The 16,954-nt window shown below is 39.2% G+C and overlaps 1 protein-coding gene across 4 annotated transcripts in view; it reads left to right on the top strand.

Annotated features, from left to right (window-relative positions):
- Positions 1-1,690: 1,690 nt before the first annotated feature.
- HMGN3 (high mobility group nucleosomal binding domain 3) overlaps positions 1,691-16,954 on the top strand; it is a 30,925-nt gene continuing 15,661 nt past the window's right edge. The window contains exon 1 of one of the 4 annotated variants that reach the window (XM_084889493.1): positions 1,691-1,883. In XM_084889493.1, the coding sequence (XP_084745619.1) occupies positions 1,869-1,883 (15 nt within the window). In that variant the 5' untranslated portion in view covers positions 1,691-1,868. The remainder of the gene's footprint in view (positions 1,884-16,954) is intronic. The other 3 variants (XM_084889494.1, XM_084889496.1, XM_084889495.1) reach the window with 3 other exon arrangements.

Genomic DNA, 16,954 nt, shown 5'->3' with positions numbered 1-16,954 from the left:
GATGTGCAAGATGCAGCTGATCGATGATTCTCTCTCATCGATGTTTCTAACTCTCTCTCTCTTCCTCTCTGTAAAAAAATCAATAATATATATATATATATATATATATATATATATATATATTTTTTTTAAATTACTTTATGACATTGTTTTATACATATTTACAGCCTCTGTGTGACCAAAGTAGATTTGGTCATATTTACAGTATAAGACTTCAATATACTTTCCTGTGATGGAAACTTTTGTCTTCTAATATAATTATGAAACTAACCTTGCCTAATTTTGCTTTTCCTATAATTTCACGTGAATTTATAGTCTTCTGCATTTGACTTCTTCCAGGCAACATTTTGTTTGGACATTTATCCATGTAGGAAATTTGTGTTCCTCTTTAGTGCTGAGTAGTATTTCATTGTATGTGTTTACCACACTTTGTTTATCCAGTCAGTAGTGTTTTCCTACAGCTGTTGAAATGATCATGTTGGCTTTTTTTTTCCTTTATTCTATTAATATGGTAAATTACATTAGATGATTTTCAGATGTTAAACCAACTTTGCATTTCAGTGGTTTGTAATATACTCAGAAGAACTAGGATAACCTCCCTGGTCAGGATGTAATATTTTTTTTAATGTTGTTGGGTTTGATAAAACTAAAGATTTTTATGTCTGTGTTTATGAAGGATATTGGTCTTAGCTCTCTTTTCTTTTTAAGAAAGAAATGGCCATGCAGTGGCTTTTGGTATCAGGGTAAAAATGATCTCATGAAATAAGCTTGGAAGTGTTTTTGTAATGCCCATTTTATGCCTACCAGATCTTTTGAGATCAAACATCAAACTATGCATATTTAAATCATGTATATGAAAACATATGCTTCAAATATGAAAGAATCTGTTCTGACTTTGTTCATTCTTTTTTAAATTTCCACTACCAATATATCCTATTCATCTTCAAGCCTAGTTTGAAGTAGCCTGGATTGGTGAGTGATTTATAATCACAGATTTTTAAAAAATTAGACAGTATTGCAAACGTCCCCCATTTCCTTCCATTTTGTCCCCTTCCACCCAGCCCCCGCCCCTCCCCAGGCCTTCCCCACACTATTGTCTGTGCCCATGGGCTATGCATAGATGCATATATGTTCTTGTAATCACAGATTTTTAGTAAGAGGAAGGGAGAGGGAGCTAAACAATTTTAGGGATTAATGCCACTAGATATCTAGTGGCGAAAACCAAGATCCTTAGAGATTGCCAGATTTCCAGAACTAGAGCACCTTTCCACACTGAGAGGTCTCCATCCCATAACATTCATGACAAGCCTTTATGAGTCGTAGACGTATCATGTGCCGGCTGTGTATATACTTACATTAAAAAGTTCATGTGTCCTTCCTTAATACTTTCCCTCCCTTGTGAAGGTCCGCCCACACTGGCACAATCCAGAGAGGGAGCAGCCACACAATGAAGCTCCAGGAGCCTGTGGCTTGGGGCTTGCTAGTAGAACTGGGCATGCTCAGTCGCCAGGCAGATTTTTTTTTTTTTTTTTTTTTTTTTTTTTTTCCTGTGAATTGGAAACTACAACAGCGCCTACCAAGCGCGCAGAGGTGGGCGTGCCCTCGTGGAATTTAGAACGCTGCTGCAGCCAATGGGGCCTCGCGGCCAGCTGCCGGCGCTTCTGATTGGCGGAGCGGGGAGGCCGGCGAGTCCAGGGCCCCCGGAGGGAGCCGCGGAGGTGCAGGTCGGGAGGCCGTGCCCCGCGCGTGAGCAGCAGCTGCAGCAGCGGCGGCGGCGGCCACATCCAGCGGCGGTCCCAGCAGGTCCAGCCCGTTGCTGTACTTTTTTTTTTTTTTTTTTTTTTTTTAGCTGCACGAACATAGTCATTATGCCGAAGAGAAAGGTAAGTCTTACCAAAATATAAAAATTTTTTAAAAAAATAAGGCCTTCCAATGGTGCTTCCAGCAAACCTTGTCATGGCAATGGCTTGCGCGCAGAACGAAGTCGGCGATTGCGACTCTCTTGGCTCCCCGATGCGTGTTGTGGGCATTTCTCTCCTTCCGTCCGTCCGCCCCCGTCGGTCTCTGGATGCTACTTTCTGCCCAGCGACGCGGCTCCCCCTCTTGTTGCACTCATTCTCTGCGGGGATGGTTTCCATCTCCTCCTGCAAGAAAGAAGCAAAGGCGGTTTTGCTTTTCCCCTTCCCGAGGGGAGCTCCCCTGCAGACGGCCGGGTTGGAGTTAGTGCGGGGGGTGGAGGGGGGAGCGGCGGGAGGGGGACGGGTGCAGGCACAGGGAGGCGGGGAGAGATCGGTCGGACAGATGTTGGGGTTATTCCCCTGCGGGCCGTGCGGCGGCGGTGAGGCTGCGGGAGGGGGAAAGCCGCATCTAAAATAGCGCTCACCCCCCTGCCCGCGGGCGGCGGACCCGTATGTACAACTCCGCTGTCATCAGGCCGGGCGCCGAGGCGGGGCCGGGGAGGGAGCGGGCGGCGCCGGCCGGGTCACCCCTCCACCCCCCGCGGCCGCCCGGTGCGCTCCCGCGGCCCAGACCCACCGCGGGGGAGGCGGGCCCGCCCTCCGTGCGCAGCGGGAACGGGGTCCCCGGAGTCGCATCTTCTCCTCCTGGCGGACTATCTGTCCCCTTCCGCGCGGCCCGGACACCCAGCCTCCTCCGGAGCCGCAGCGGCTGCCGCCGGCCCGGGGCGGGATGGGCAGGCCTCCTCCTCCTCCTCCTCCGCCGGGGAAACAGGTGTGCGGGCGGCTGCTCCGGAGCAATGCCCGCACCCTCCGCCCGCGGCCTGCGCCCACGCTCCCAGCACTGTCCACCAGCGAGGGTGAAGCACAATTACAAATGATATTCTGTCTTATCGGTCAGTGTGAAAGACTGTGGACGGGTTTGTGTGTTTAAGCGAATGCATGACTTAAAAATATGGAAGTTTAAAAAATACAGCAGCTTTTATTGTCTGTCAAGATGGAAAATGATGAAAACTTGTCTCTACTCCTTTAAAAAAAAAAACATATTAATTAAACCAGTTTTTAAAAAAAAAATTTTTTTTTTTAGTTTGCTGAAACTGGTTTGTCTCCTGGGACCTGCTGTGTATATACTTACATTAAAAAGTTAATGTGTCCTTCCTTGACCGGAATCGAACCTGGGACCTTTCCAGGTTCGATTCCGGTCAAGGGCATGTACCTTGGTTGCAGGCACATCCCCCGTGGGGGATGTGCAAGAGGCAGCTGGTCGATAATTCTCTCTCATCGGTGTTTCTAACTCTCTATCCCTCTCTTCCTCTGTAAAAAATCAATAAAATATATTTTTAAAAATCTTAGTTTATTTTGCACAGGCTGTGTGCCTCTTACTGTGAGAATAGTTGGCTTGCATTATCTTTCTCATTGTATCCTCGGAACTCCTTGAGGAGTGCTATCACCATTGCACTGGGGATTAGAAACTTGAAGCACCCACTGTCTCACCAACCAGTAGCTAGTCCCAAAGATTTAATTAGATTCTGTAGGTCCAAATTTCTTACCTTCAAACATGATTTACTCATTCTTTTCATTTAGTGCTGGGTGGGTCAAGAGGAATTTAGGAAAGCCAAGATACATCCAGCCGAAGACGATGGATGGCTTATGGAGGGTGCTAACACTTGAGATTCATTATTGGAACTTAATTTTTATGAAAGTATTTTTCCTATCCCTGTTGTACTAAAATAAGGATATTAAAGTGGTGTCAGCATTTTCAGCATTTTATCTGAGCTTTAATGACAAGGCTTGGCATTCTAGTAGAGTCAAAGGAACTAATCATGGAGAAATGGGTTACAGGGTTAGTTGGTGCCATTTCCTTTCCTTAGAATTATTAACAAATTTAGATAAACAGTAGGTTCGATGTGCACAAACGCTTTATGTTTAATGGACCCTGACATGGTAGAATCCTTGTTGTTCAAGAGCCAGAGTTGGTGAACCCATTACTTTTTCTTTCCCTCATCGTCCACCTCTCTTAAGGAAATAGAAGGAAAGGAAAGAAAAACAAGAGAGGAGCTGGCTTTTGATTGTTGTTTTATTTCTCTGGAAGGCAGCGAACCCCTTGACAAAGCTAGCCAGGCCTTCTGGGATTAGGCACCTGTGTATCATCCCTCAGGACATCAGAGTGTTCTTCAGAGATGACAGACTTCTCCTTGAATAATAGAAAGGTCTTCATTTGCACCTAGAGCTCAAAGACCGGGACAGGAGCAGCCACAAGTTAAACATGGCTACTTGGTCAGTTAAACTTTATAGCTGCCTCGGGGAATCCTGGAGTTCACTGGAATTTATATTGGAAAGTCATGGCCAAAGCATGCCTAGGTGCAAAGAAAAGAACTGGACATAATCCGTGCATAGCTTTTGGAGATTTGCAAAGCTGGAGTAACTGTCAAAACATTTACATTCTCGGTGTTGTTGTTTTTACTGAAGGACTGCCTGTTCTACATTATAATAAGTTGTAAAAGGGCCCTCACAGTACTTTTTGCCATCTTGACCTCTTTTTTAACCTGTTCCCAGAAATCAAGAAAAATTACTTAATGAGCACATGTTTAGGCTTCTGCAGAAGAAGAAGAGGCATAAACCATCAGGAATAAAAGTATAATAAAATTTAAAAGTAATGAAAACATCTGGAATCCTCACAGAGCTTTAATGCCACAGGGATGCACAGTTTGTTCTCATGGAGCTTATATTTAATTCAATGAGGTGACTAGAGTAGCAGATACAAAACAATTGAATAATATTAAGTTTATGTATGTTCTAGAATATGTAGTATAGGTTCTAAAAGCTGTAGGATAGAAAAGAAAAGAAAAAAAGAAGGTTGAATTTGGGCTGGTCTTGAAAATGTGGGTAGAACTCACATACAAAGAAAAAAACAGTCATTCTGTTATCAGGCATTTGAATGCCTCTTCAGATTGTATCTTTACTTGATAAGGCTCCAGTCACACAACTCAAAGCCCATAATATCTATATTAATGTAAAACATTCTTACATTTCTTTTTTTCATTAAATTATATATATATATATATATATATATATATATATATATATATATATATATATATTTCAGAGAGGAAGAGGGGGGGGAGAGAGACAGAGACAGAGAGAGAGAGAGAGAGAGAGAGAGAGAGAGAAAGAAAGAAACATCAATGATGAGATGGTGAGAATCATAAACTGGCTGCCTCCTGCACGCCCCACACTGGGGATTGAGCCAGCAACCTAGGTACATGCCCTGACTTGACCAGGAATCAAACTGTGACCTCATGGTTCATAGGCCAATGCTCAATCACTTAGCCATGCTGGCTGGGCCTTACATTTCTTAATCATATCTTTATTTTATCTGTATCTTTGCATGTGAAGACTACATTAAACCAGCTGGCTTTTTATTACTGCTGTAGTATTTTTCTTTTAGTAGTACATCACTCAACAGTGAAGAGTTCTTCAGTTACATTTAATCTCTTTCTGAGTTTGTGAGATTTAAATAAAATTGACTTTCCCATATATTTATTACCTAATGGGTGGTGGCTCAATGGGTTACTACTCATTAATGGTGAGTGGAATGGCAGTGAAAATTACAGTATTCATGGACTACGGTGGTGGTGGGACACTGTGTGACTGAGTTCCAGGCTGCTCTGGTCAGATGTCCATGGATGTCTGCAGAGGTCACGTTATCTGGTGATGATCTGATGTTCTACAAAGCGTATCAGCCAGGGAGGCATGATTAGCAGTAGCAAACACATTTTCACATCCTTCTTCCCCCCCCCTCAGTTCCTCATCGCTAGAATTATTAGAAACTAGAGACTCAGTGCATGAATTTCGTGTGAGAGGGTGGGGGTGGTCCTCTGCCCAGTCTGTGCCCTCTCACAGCTGGGACCCCTCGGGGGATGTCCACCTGCTAGTTTTCTTCTAATTACTTTTAAGATGTTCTCTGCCTTTGTTGGTTTTTTTGTTTGTTTGTTTGTACAATAGTTTCTCTCTAATGCACCCAGGTACTAATTTTCTTTCTCCTTGAAGTCCTGGCAATCTGGGACCCCTCGGGGGATGTAGCAATGCACCAAGCGGCAGGCTGCTAGGAAAGAGCCCAAACTGGGCCAGGCGCCATGCTGCGTGCACTTATCCGGGCCTCTGCTCTGCAGTACTGCGGTGGAGTCTGCCGAGTCTGGACAGGCTCCCGCCATGGCAGCTGTGCTTGCCAGCCTCGGCCCGCTTCTGGCGAGCAGCGTTCCCACCATGGAAGCATACTGATCACCAGGGAGCAGCTCCTGTGTTGAGCAACTGCCTCCTGGTGGTCAGTGAGCATCATAGCGACGGGTCATTCCAGTCGTTCTACCCTGACAGTTGCTTAGGCTTTTATATATATAGATGTCTAGTGTATCACATCAGAAATTCTCTCCTAAGAAGATTTTCCATGAATTTGGGATGTAAACACTAGTGTTTTTTTATACTTAAAATGAAGGGCTAAGGGGATGGGAGAAAGGCTTTCTGACTCCTGTTTTGAAATATGAAATTAGGTTTGGTGAGGTTTTGTGGGTTTTTTTGGTTTTTTTTTTTTTAATGGAAAGTCTCAGTAGTGCTGGGCTTGGCACAGGGAATGCTTAACTAATAATACTCAAGATTCCTGATTAATTTTTCATAATAATACTATAGATTATATCACCAGAAACAGATTATAAATGAAAAATAAAGATACATTTGACTATATGAAAAGGAATATTTTGATATGGCAAAAAAAGAACTGTTAAAATTTTAAAATTTATGAAAAATTGGGGGATTTGTACCAGATATCACTGGGAAAAAAGTTTGCGATTTTTTGCTGCTATTTTATTTTTAATTGAAAAAATTTTATTACATTTATTGGAGTGACATTGGTTAATACGATCATATAGGTTTCAGGTGTGGGTTACTATGTTACAAGATCTGTATATTGCACTGTGAGCCCACCTCCCAAAGTCAAATCTGCTACCATCACCACACAGTAGGGCCCTTTTATTCCCCATTCCCTTCCCTCTGGCACCACCACACTGCTGTTTGTGTTCACGAGTTTCAGTTTTATATCCCCCATATGAATGAAATCAAATGGTTCTGAGTTTTTTTCTGACTTATTTCACTTAGCAAAATATTCTCAAGGTCCATCCATGTTATTGTAAATGGCAGTATTTCATCTTTTCTTATGGCTGAGTAGTATTCCATTGTGGATATGTACCACATCTTTATCTAATCCTCTATTGCAGGACACGTGAGGTGTTTCCATGTTGTGGCCACCATGACTAATGGTGCAGTGAACATAGGGGTGCATATATCTTTGCAAATACATGTTTTCGAGTATTTCGAGTATTTACCCAGGTGAGGGATTGCTGGGTTGTATGGTAGCTCTATTCTTAATTTTTTGAGGAATCTCCAGACTGTTTTCCATGATGGGTGTACCAATCTGCATTCCCACCAGCAGTGAATGAAAGTCCCCTTTTCTCCACAACCTCTACAACACTTGTTATTACTTGCCTTGTTGATAATGGCCACTCCAACAGGTGTGAGGTGGTAGCCCATTGTAGTTTTGATTTTCATGTCCCTAATTGCTAGTGAGGTTGAACATCTTTTCATATACACCTATTGGCTGTCCGTATGTCTTCTTGGGAGAGGTTTCTGTTCAGGTTCTCTCCCCCCCCCCTTTTTTTTTATAGGATTGTTAGTTTGGTGTTTAGTTTTATGAGTTCTTTATATATTTTGGAATTTAATTCTTTGTCAGAGCTACTGTTTGTACATACCATCTCCCATTTGGTTGGCTGCCCGTTATTAGTGTTTTTTGCAGAAACGTTTTAGTTTGACAGTCTCAAATGTCCTTGTTATTTCCTTACAAGAAAATAACAGGCTCAAATAGATGAAATGTTTAGTTATACTATAAATCAAAGAAATGTATATTATTAAGAATAATGAGATGCAGTTTTTATAGAAGATTGAAAATACCTCTGCCCGTGGCTGAGCGATATTGAGACTCCATGCAACTCTCAAGCAATGTGTTTTGGAGTATAATTTCCTTTAAAAGAAAAACACACCAAAAAAAAGACAAAAAACTTTACCCAGCCAGTGAACATCAAACTGTGAACCAAGAGTTCAGTTCCTGGTCAGGACAGGACACATGCCAGGTTGCCTACTCAATCCCCAGTGGAGGCATGCAGGAGGCAGCCGGTCAATGATTCTCCCTCATCATTGATGTTTCTATATCTCCCTCTCCATTCCACTCTGAAATCAATAAAAAATATATATTTAAAAAACTTTATTGAGCTATGATATACTTACCATAAAGTTCAGTCATCTTTTCAGAGTATACAGATCAATGATTTTTAATAAATTTATAGAGTTGTATAACATTACCATAATTCATTTCTATCACTCAAAAAAAAAAGTCTTTTATGTTGTTTGCAGCCAGTCTTTATTCCCACCCCAGTCCCAGACAACCACCAATCTACTCTCCTTAAGTTTGCCTTTTCTGGAAATTTTATGTAAACGGAATCAAACAGTATGTAGTATTTTGTATCTGGTGTCTTTCATTCGGCATTATGTTTTTGAATTATAGCACATCTCAGTATTCATTCTTTTTTATTGCCCAATAATACTCGATTGGGTGGATATACTACTTTCTGTTTGTCTTTTCACAATTTGATAGATGTTTGGATTACTTCTACATAAGTATTTCATGGACATGTTTTTATTTCTCTAGGGAAGTTTTCAAAAGGTAGAAGTGGTGGTAGCATGAAAGTGTCTTTAACATTTAAGAAACTTCTGCACTATTTTCCAAAGTGATTGTACCATCAGTGCATGAGAGTACAAGCTTCTCTATATCCTTGCTCATACCTGGTATTGTTAGTATTTTTGCTCTAGCCATTCTGATTAATATAATTTAGATTTCCCATAATAACTAATGATAATGAGCATCTTTTCCTGTGTTTACTAGCTCAGTGTATATCTTAGGTGAAATGTCTATTCAGATATTTTGCCCATTTTTAAATTGTATTGCTTATGTTACTATTGAATTGTATGAATTCTTTATATTTTCTGGAAGCAAGTCCTTTATCAGATGTATGATTTATAGATATTTTCTTCCAGTCTGTGTCTTTTAAAAAAAAAAACAACCTTGTCTTAATGACATATTTTAAAGAGCAGAGTTTTAAATCTTTGCCTAATCCAAGGCCACAGGTATTTTCTTATTAGATTTTTTATCTCATATTTAGGTCTATGATCCATTTTGAGCTAATATTGGACATAGTGTGAGATAAAGGTTTAAATGTTTTTTTACATGTGGATATCCATTTGACCCAACACCAATTGTTGAAAAGATAATCCTTTCCCACTGGCTTGCCTAGGTACCTTTGTTGAAAATCAATTCATCATGACTATAAAGGTTTCTTTTTGGGCTCTAAGTGGTGTTCCATTCTCTCCATGTCTATTCTTACATTAATACCACACTATCTTGGTTTTATAGTAAGATCTGAAATCTAATAATGTCAATTCTCCACTTTGTTCTTCTTTTTCAAAACTGTTTTGGCTATTACATCCTTCGCATTTCCATATAAATTTTAGGAGCAGCTTGTAAATTTCTACAGAAATGCCTGTTGTGATTTCTATGGGAATTTAATTACATTTATAAATTAATTGGAGAGAATTGCCATCTTAGCTATATTGAGTTTCCCGGTCTGAATATGTAAGGGTCTGACAGATAGTATGCCATCCATAAGTGCTTACTGAATTTTAGTTAGTATTGATAATGGAGTCTATATTTGAGTAAAGACTCCCAAATGTCAGTCTTTGTTCATTTTATTTATTTATTTATTTACCCAGATGCCCAGCACACAGATTTGTGCACCAGTGGGGTTGGGTCCCTCAGCCTGGCCTATGCCCTCTCGCAATCTGGGACCCTTTGGGATATAGCAGTTCGCGAAGTGGCAGTTGGCCAGGGAGGAGCCCAAGCCAGAGCTGGGCACCGCTCCTGCGCATCCAAGCCCCGCTGTGCCTGCTAATGCCACCACTGGTAGTAGTGCTGCCACAGAGGCAGGAGAGGCTCATGCCGCCACAACTGCCCTCGCCAGCTGTGAGCCCTGCTTCTGGCTGAGCGGCATTCCTACTGTGGGAGTGCACTGACCACCAGGGGAGTGCATTGAGCGTCTGCCCCCTGGTGGTCATGTGTATGTCATAGCAACTGGTCAACTGCCCATTTGGTCACTTAGGCTTTTATATATATTGATTCATTCGCTCTACGTTAAATAAACATTTCTTGAGCATCATCTTTATGCAAGGCACCATCACTTCAGAAAAGTTATTGTTTTTATCAATCCTTTTGAAGTAAGTGAATAAATGCCCTATTTTAAGGATCTTTCAGTCTGACAGGGTAGGTTATATTCATATGCAATTATTTGTAATTCATGACAAGAAGTGATAATAAGCCACAAGAAAAGCTATGAGCTATGGAGCATTTCAAGGATTGGCCAGAATACATGTCCATCCAAAGTGAGGAGAAAAAAACCTGACAGAAGTTGGTTGGTTTAAATGGTTGAGGGTTGCCGGGACCGGTTTAGCTCAATGGATAGAGCGTCGGCTTGGGGACTGAAGGGACCCGGGTTCGATTCCGGTCAAGGGCATGTATCTTGGTTGCGGGCATATCCCCAGTAGGGGGTGTGCAAGAGGCAACTGATCGATGACTCTCTCTCATCGATGTTTCTAACTCTCTATCTCTCTCCCTTCCTCTCTGTACAAAATCAATAAAATATATTTAAAAAAAAAAATGGTTGAGGGTTATAGCTTTTTTTTTTTTTTTTTTTTTTTTTTATTCTTAAGAAGATGAGTATTAGTTTGTTACTACAGGTGTTTGTCATTGGTCTTTCTATGAAGTACGGCTTTCTTTGCTGTATGAGGAAGTTAAATTCAAGGCCTGTTACTACAGTTGAGATTGGATTGTGAACAGTAGCCATCCTTCTCGTGAGTAGAGATTCAGTGACTTCTTAGTCCCTATGCTTTCTGTTAATGACCTTCTTGTGTTTTAAAGGTAGTTGTCTGGGACCACTAAGTTTCTAAGTTGGCTCACCTTAGTTGATTGATTACGAATTTTGAATTAACTTTGTAATCCTAATTCCACTTTGGCATGAAGTCTTTGATGGCTCTGATCTTTTTTATCCCCATAGCTCCTGGCACAGGTACTGTAACTGTTGAATGAATACATGAATGAATGGTTTTCAATAAGTATAAATATAATTATACTTTAGTATAAATTTAATTATTTCATGTACTTGTTGGTGAGTTTCTCCAATTTGGTCTGGCTTCACAGTTTAATATTAGAGATATGATTTAGGGCAGATTACTTCTTTCTAAGCTTCTAAGTTCCTAAATCTCTAAGACTTAGTTTCCTCATCTATAAAACCAAAATAGAATCATATTCTACCTCATGGAGCTGCTGAAGGAATTAAATGACATAGTGAATGCAGAGTTCTTCGCACAGCACCTGGCACATGTAAAACAGTAGAGATATTCATTATGTGTTAATAATATTTTTTATTATTAAGAGAATTACTGTGAAATAATAGGCTTGTAGTAAGCACCAACCGTCTATTTTGTAGGAGAACAAATGGCACACACAGTGGATAGGGAGTACGCATCTCACCCTGGCAGTCTAATTTACTGCAATTATAGGAGTAAATGTTCAACAACCAAGTAAAAATGTGGTGCTTTTGAAAGAACATAAGCTTTAATCTGGTTCATTTTCTTACAGAAAAGAAAAGTGTTTAAAAATATCTTCACATAACATTAAAATTCCCTCAGCAAATCAGTTATCAAGTGATCCTCTTTTCTTATATTTTTTCTCCTAAAACATTGCTCTTGTTTACACCAAAATTAAATGTATTCCACTTTCCTTTAGGGTACAATTTGGAAATGGTGACTGAAATAAACATCATTTAAATTGTCTGCTTTTATAGTACCTAGTATGTTGAAATATGAGGTTCGTCTCCTGAGTAATTTAAAATTCAGTGTTGAAGATAACAAACCAAATCAAAATGTTGAATTCTTTTTTCACTGGCTGCTTGTTTATTGTACATTTCATTTTCTTCTCAGAAAAATTCCGTCAAGTCATGTATTCCTAGTCAGGATTTTTATAGAATCTAATATTCTTATATCTGTGGACATGTCCAGAAACAGCCATTTAAATGTGCTCAAGGCAAATGCATATTAAATTGCCCATAAAGTAAATGATATGCATATTCACCAGTAAAGAATAGAGAAAACAACTTTAAATTTCAAAATTGGTTATGAAATTTAATATTTGAGGAGAAATGTACATCAGTAACAACATATAAATACATTTGTTACTATTAAAATTTAAATAGCTACCATTTATTGAATGCCTGGATATACCAGTCCTGAGCTATGGGCTTTATATTTATTAGGAACCTTAGTTTTAATAAAATTATGTGAAGTTATAAAAATATATGTGGGAAGTATTAAGGTATAATTTAATATAACTTCATTTTACTCTCACAACAGTACTGTGAGGTTGTTCTTGACTCACAGATAAAGATATGACAGTCACAATAAATATCAGATAGAGAGCTTTCTTTAATGCACTGAATCCTCCCAGTAAGGTCTGTACTCTTCACAGTGTCATTTTGCAGAAGGCCCTGTGATGGGGAATGGCCGAGCTGGGATTGTGGTCCAGGCAGCATGGCTCCAGAGCCTGTGCTCTTAACCGCTGAGTTCTTGGCCTTTCTCATACACAGTCAGAATATAAGAATTTAGTGGGATCGAGGCAGTTCCCCTGGGTCACACAGCTAGGAGGTGATAGAATCAGGCATTCTAACCCAGCCCTCTTTTACTCAAGAATTTTGCTCTTAACCATTCCATAATACTTCTCACAAATGTTTCTTTTTTAAAAAATATTTTTTTATTGATTTTAGAGAGGAAGGGAGAAGGAGATAGAGAAACATCAATGATGAGAGAGAGTCATTGATCAGCTGCCTCCTGCATGCCAGGGATCGAACCCAAAGAAAGCTCAGGCATATGCCCTTGACCAGAATTGAACCCGGGGCCCTTCAGTCCACAGGCCGACACTATATTCACTGAGCCAAACTGGCTAGGGAAAAAAAATGTTTTAATAGAAAACTATAATACACCTGTTACCAGATTCTAGTTTTATTCATTATCTTGGAGGTTTCTTGTTTTGTTTTGTTTTTAATCTACCTGTAAGCCAGAGGATCACCACCACAGACTATGTAGGGACATCCTTCCTGCTTGTTGCCTGGGCCACTCACCACACACCCAAGGGCAAATTTATGCTAATAAAATTTCACTGAACCTAGTTGAATATGGCTTTTTCTTTACATTCAAATATCTTTTAAAATGTGAGATATTTTTCCTAAAAGTATCCCTCGGGAAAGAGAGAGCTGCTGTTTATTTCAATTCATCTTTTTCAAGGTCTTTTAAAGCAAAATTATTACCCAGTTACTTTTATCTTAAACAACAAAATATTTGGGAAGATACAAGCTGATATGACTTCAATAAGTACAATTTGGGTTTATAGAAGTTGATGAAATTAATTGACATAAGCAAAGGAGGAAGTAGCAAAAATTTAAAATGTATTTGGTTATTACTCCTCTGCATATGATCTCTCAACTCCAGTATTGGATCTTTAAAGATTTATTTTAAAAAGCAGAATTGTGGGGAAAGAAGGGGGTAAGAGATCAACCAAAGGACTTGTATGCATGCATATAAACATAACCCATGGACACAGACAGTAGGGGGAGAGGGCAAGTGCTGGAGGGGGGGCGGGGGGGTATGGCCGGGGAGAGGTCAATGGGAAAAAAGGAGACATATGTAATACTTTAAACAATAAGTAATTTATTTTTTTAAAAAGCAATATAATATTGGAAGGTCCCAAAATACACTTTCAGGATGAATGAAAAACAGCCATGCTAATGTAAAACAAGGGTACTGATGGCTTTGAAAAAAACTTTTAGTGTCTATTTCATGTGTTATAGGAATATTTGAATTTAAGGGAACTATTATTTAAAAAACCTCATAAGATTTCATGGACAATGTAGAGGGAAATTAACATTGCTTTATTCAAGTATGTGTTATGTGTTAATTTTAACAGACGCGTTTCAGTCTTCTCTGGATGAGTTATTTGGATTTTTTGTCCTAGAATGGTTGTCCTTTGCTAACCAGTTCATTTTTTCCCCTCCAGCCTTGCATTTGTAACAAAAATTGTAAATTAATTTTAAAATAAATTTCAAATAATAATTTTAAAATATTGGCCAACAAAGTGAAGACAAATCACTTCCAAGTAATACATTTCCCAGGTTAAAAGAAGTGATCATTGGTTATATCTATTCCCAGCTTTTACACATTGAGACTGGATTTGTTCTATGGCTGCTGGCAAATGGTTATAATAATGCAACTAACTCACTTAAGTTATAAAGCAATAGCCTCTGTCACTGAAAATGTAGAAGTAAAATTCTGAGAGCCTATACTTACCAGGAAAGACTTTAGGTCCAACACACGTTGCCGAGAATCCTGAACTCTCCTCTTTTCTTGTGTGAGACAGAGAAACATGGCACCAGGGGTACTAGACTCACACTTGTGAGTCTTCCTGCCACACCCTCGGTATATCTTCCTCTGCGCATGCACAGGCTGCTGCCATCTGGGAGGGTTCCCAAATAACTATTGAAAGGATTTTCTCATCTTCTCTGATCCCTTCCTGAGTTTGGAGAGAGAAAATTTGCCCCATGACCCCGACAGTGCCCTCTGTAAGGTGGTATCTGCTGTTTATTGAAAGAGAAGCTCAGCACTTGGATAATTTTTCCTGTTGATTCCATATGGATGATCTATTGCAGGGGTGGGGAATGTCCGGCCCAAGGGCCATGTAAGGCCCGTAAAATCATTTGGTCTGGCCCTGCCATGCATTAGGGGTGAGTTAATTCAATGTTTGACCAAATATAGCAGGCTGATTTTTACATTGATAATTTTGAATGCCCACAAATGATGTTATAAATATCCAAATGGCCCTGGGCAGAAAAAAAGAGATTGCCCACCCTGGTCTATAGAATAAACATTCCAAAGTTCTCTTCTTGCTTTCCTGATAAGGACTGCTGGTCCTGTTGTAGTCTTAAGGGAAATATAGTTGTGTCCCCTTCAGTACACTTTAGTGCCCTCAAATGCAGGACCCAGGCATCTTTGTGTAAAGAAAGAAAGGGTATAGTACCATTGGCCAGCTGCTGAAGGAATCCATGCTCTCTCTGCCCCATTCTCCTCCCACACCAGTATGACAGGGAAAATTTTGAATCCATGTTTGTAGGCTTCCAGTCTTGCCCTTCTCCAGTTCCTTCAGATCAACACAGATGAAGTGATTATGAACTATGTGTCTTGAATAGAAAAAGAAGAGGCAGTGTATGACCCAGATTTATAAGCTATTGAAAAAAACACAGACTATGCTATGAGTAAACCCACTCAAGGGATTTGTAATAGAAAATAGATGTGGCACTGTTAAACTGGGTTTTACTTCTCGTCCTATCCCCACAATATTGGTAATATTGTTTGAAAAAAAATTAAATACAGAAAAATTCAGGAAATGCTATAATATTCTCACTTACCCACTGCTCAGAATTTACAAATTTGACTTTTTTTTTTTTTTTTAGCATATTAGGTTCAGATATTTGTAATACATAAAATATTATCAGTAAAGTTCAAGTTTGAAACACCCTTTGTTCCCTTCTCTTGTCAGCCTTCCTAGAGACAACCATTATGAATTTAGTGTGTATCCTTTCAGTCCATGATTTTATGCATTTATTATATATACTAGAGGTCTGATGCATGAAGCTTCGTGCAAAAATTGGCCTTCCTTCCCCTGGCTGCCAGCTTCCTTTCCACCTTCCCACACTGCCCAGAGGCCCAGAGCTGCTGGGGCAGGGCAGAACGTGGCAAGTTTCCCCGCCCTGCCTCCTGCAGCTCTGTGCCTGTGTATGTAAATTAACCCGCCATCTTTATTGGGTTAATTTGCATACTCCTGATTGGCTGGTGGGTATTGTGAAGGTACGGTCAGTTTGCATCTTTCTCTTTTATCAGTGTAGATTCATATGACATATACAAATCCATAATATTGATTTGTTCATCTTTTAAAATTTGTGAAATTGGAATCAAATATATGTATTTTTGTTTTCTTCCTTCTGTCACTTGAAATTATAATGAATTAGTATAGTTTGCTTAGTTATATTGTGATTCTTAATTATTTATTTTGTGGTTTCTATTTATCATGTATTTTTCCTTGCTTTTCTAATGATTTATTTTGTGGTTTCTATTTCTCATGTATTTTTCCTTGCTTTGTTTTTTTCTTCCTTGCCTTTTATTTGTAAAATTTGCTTATTTTCACTTCTCCTAACTTGTAAGTTTATAGATCCTATTTCTTGTCTTAAAAATGTTAATGACCGTCTTTAAATTTTATTTTAACAAAGCCTAAAATTATTCTGTCTTTATTCTCCTTGAGAACAAAACCAAGACCTTTGACTTCTGATCTATTCTACTCTCATCTTTTGTGGTGGTTATTGTCTAGAACTGTGCTGTCCATTATGATAGCCAGTAGCTTTATGAGGCTGTTAACTACATAAATAAATGAGCTGAGTTTTTAAAACTTTATTTTTAATCCATTTAAATAAAAACTGATATTAGATTCAGTTATTGGGAAATTGTAACATGTTTGAAACAACCTTGATATGTAAAACCACTACAAACTTTATGAACTTTAAATATTATACATAATAGGTGTTCCTGGTGAAAACTTAGCACTTGAATGAAGATATGTAATGAGGATAAAATACATGTCAGATTTTGAAGATTTAGTACAGAAAAGTTTGTGTAATATCTCAATATTTGTATATTGATTATACATTGAAGTGATAAAATTTTAGATATATTTAGTTAAATAAAATATTATT

The sequence above is a fragment of the Pipistrellus hanaki genome (assembly GCF_964339955.1).
Source record: "Pipistrellus hanaki genome assembly, chromosome: 7".
NCBI classification, from domain to species: Eukaryota; Metazoa; Chordata; class Mammalia; order Chiroptera; family Vespertilionidae; genus Pipistrellus; species Pipistrellus hanaki.
Note: the sequence above shows the minus strand (reverse complement) of the source record. Positions and strands in the feature narration are given on the sequence as shown.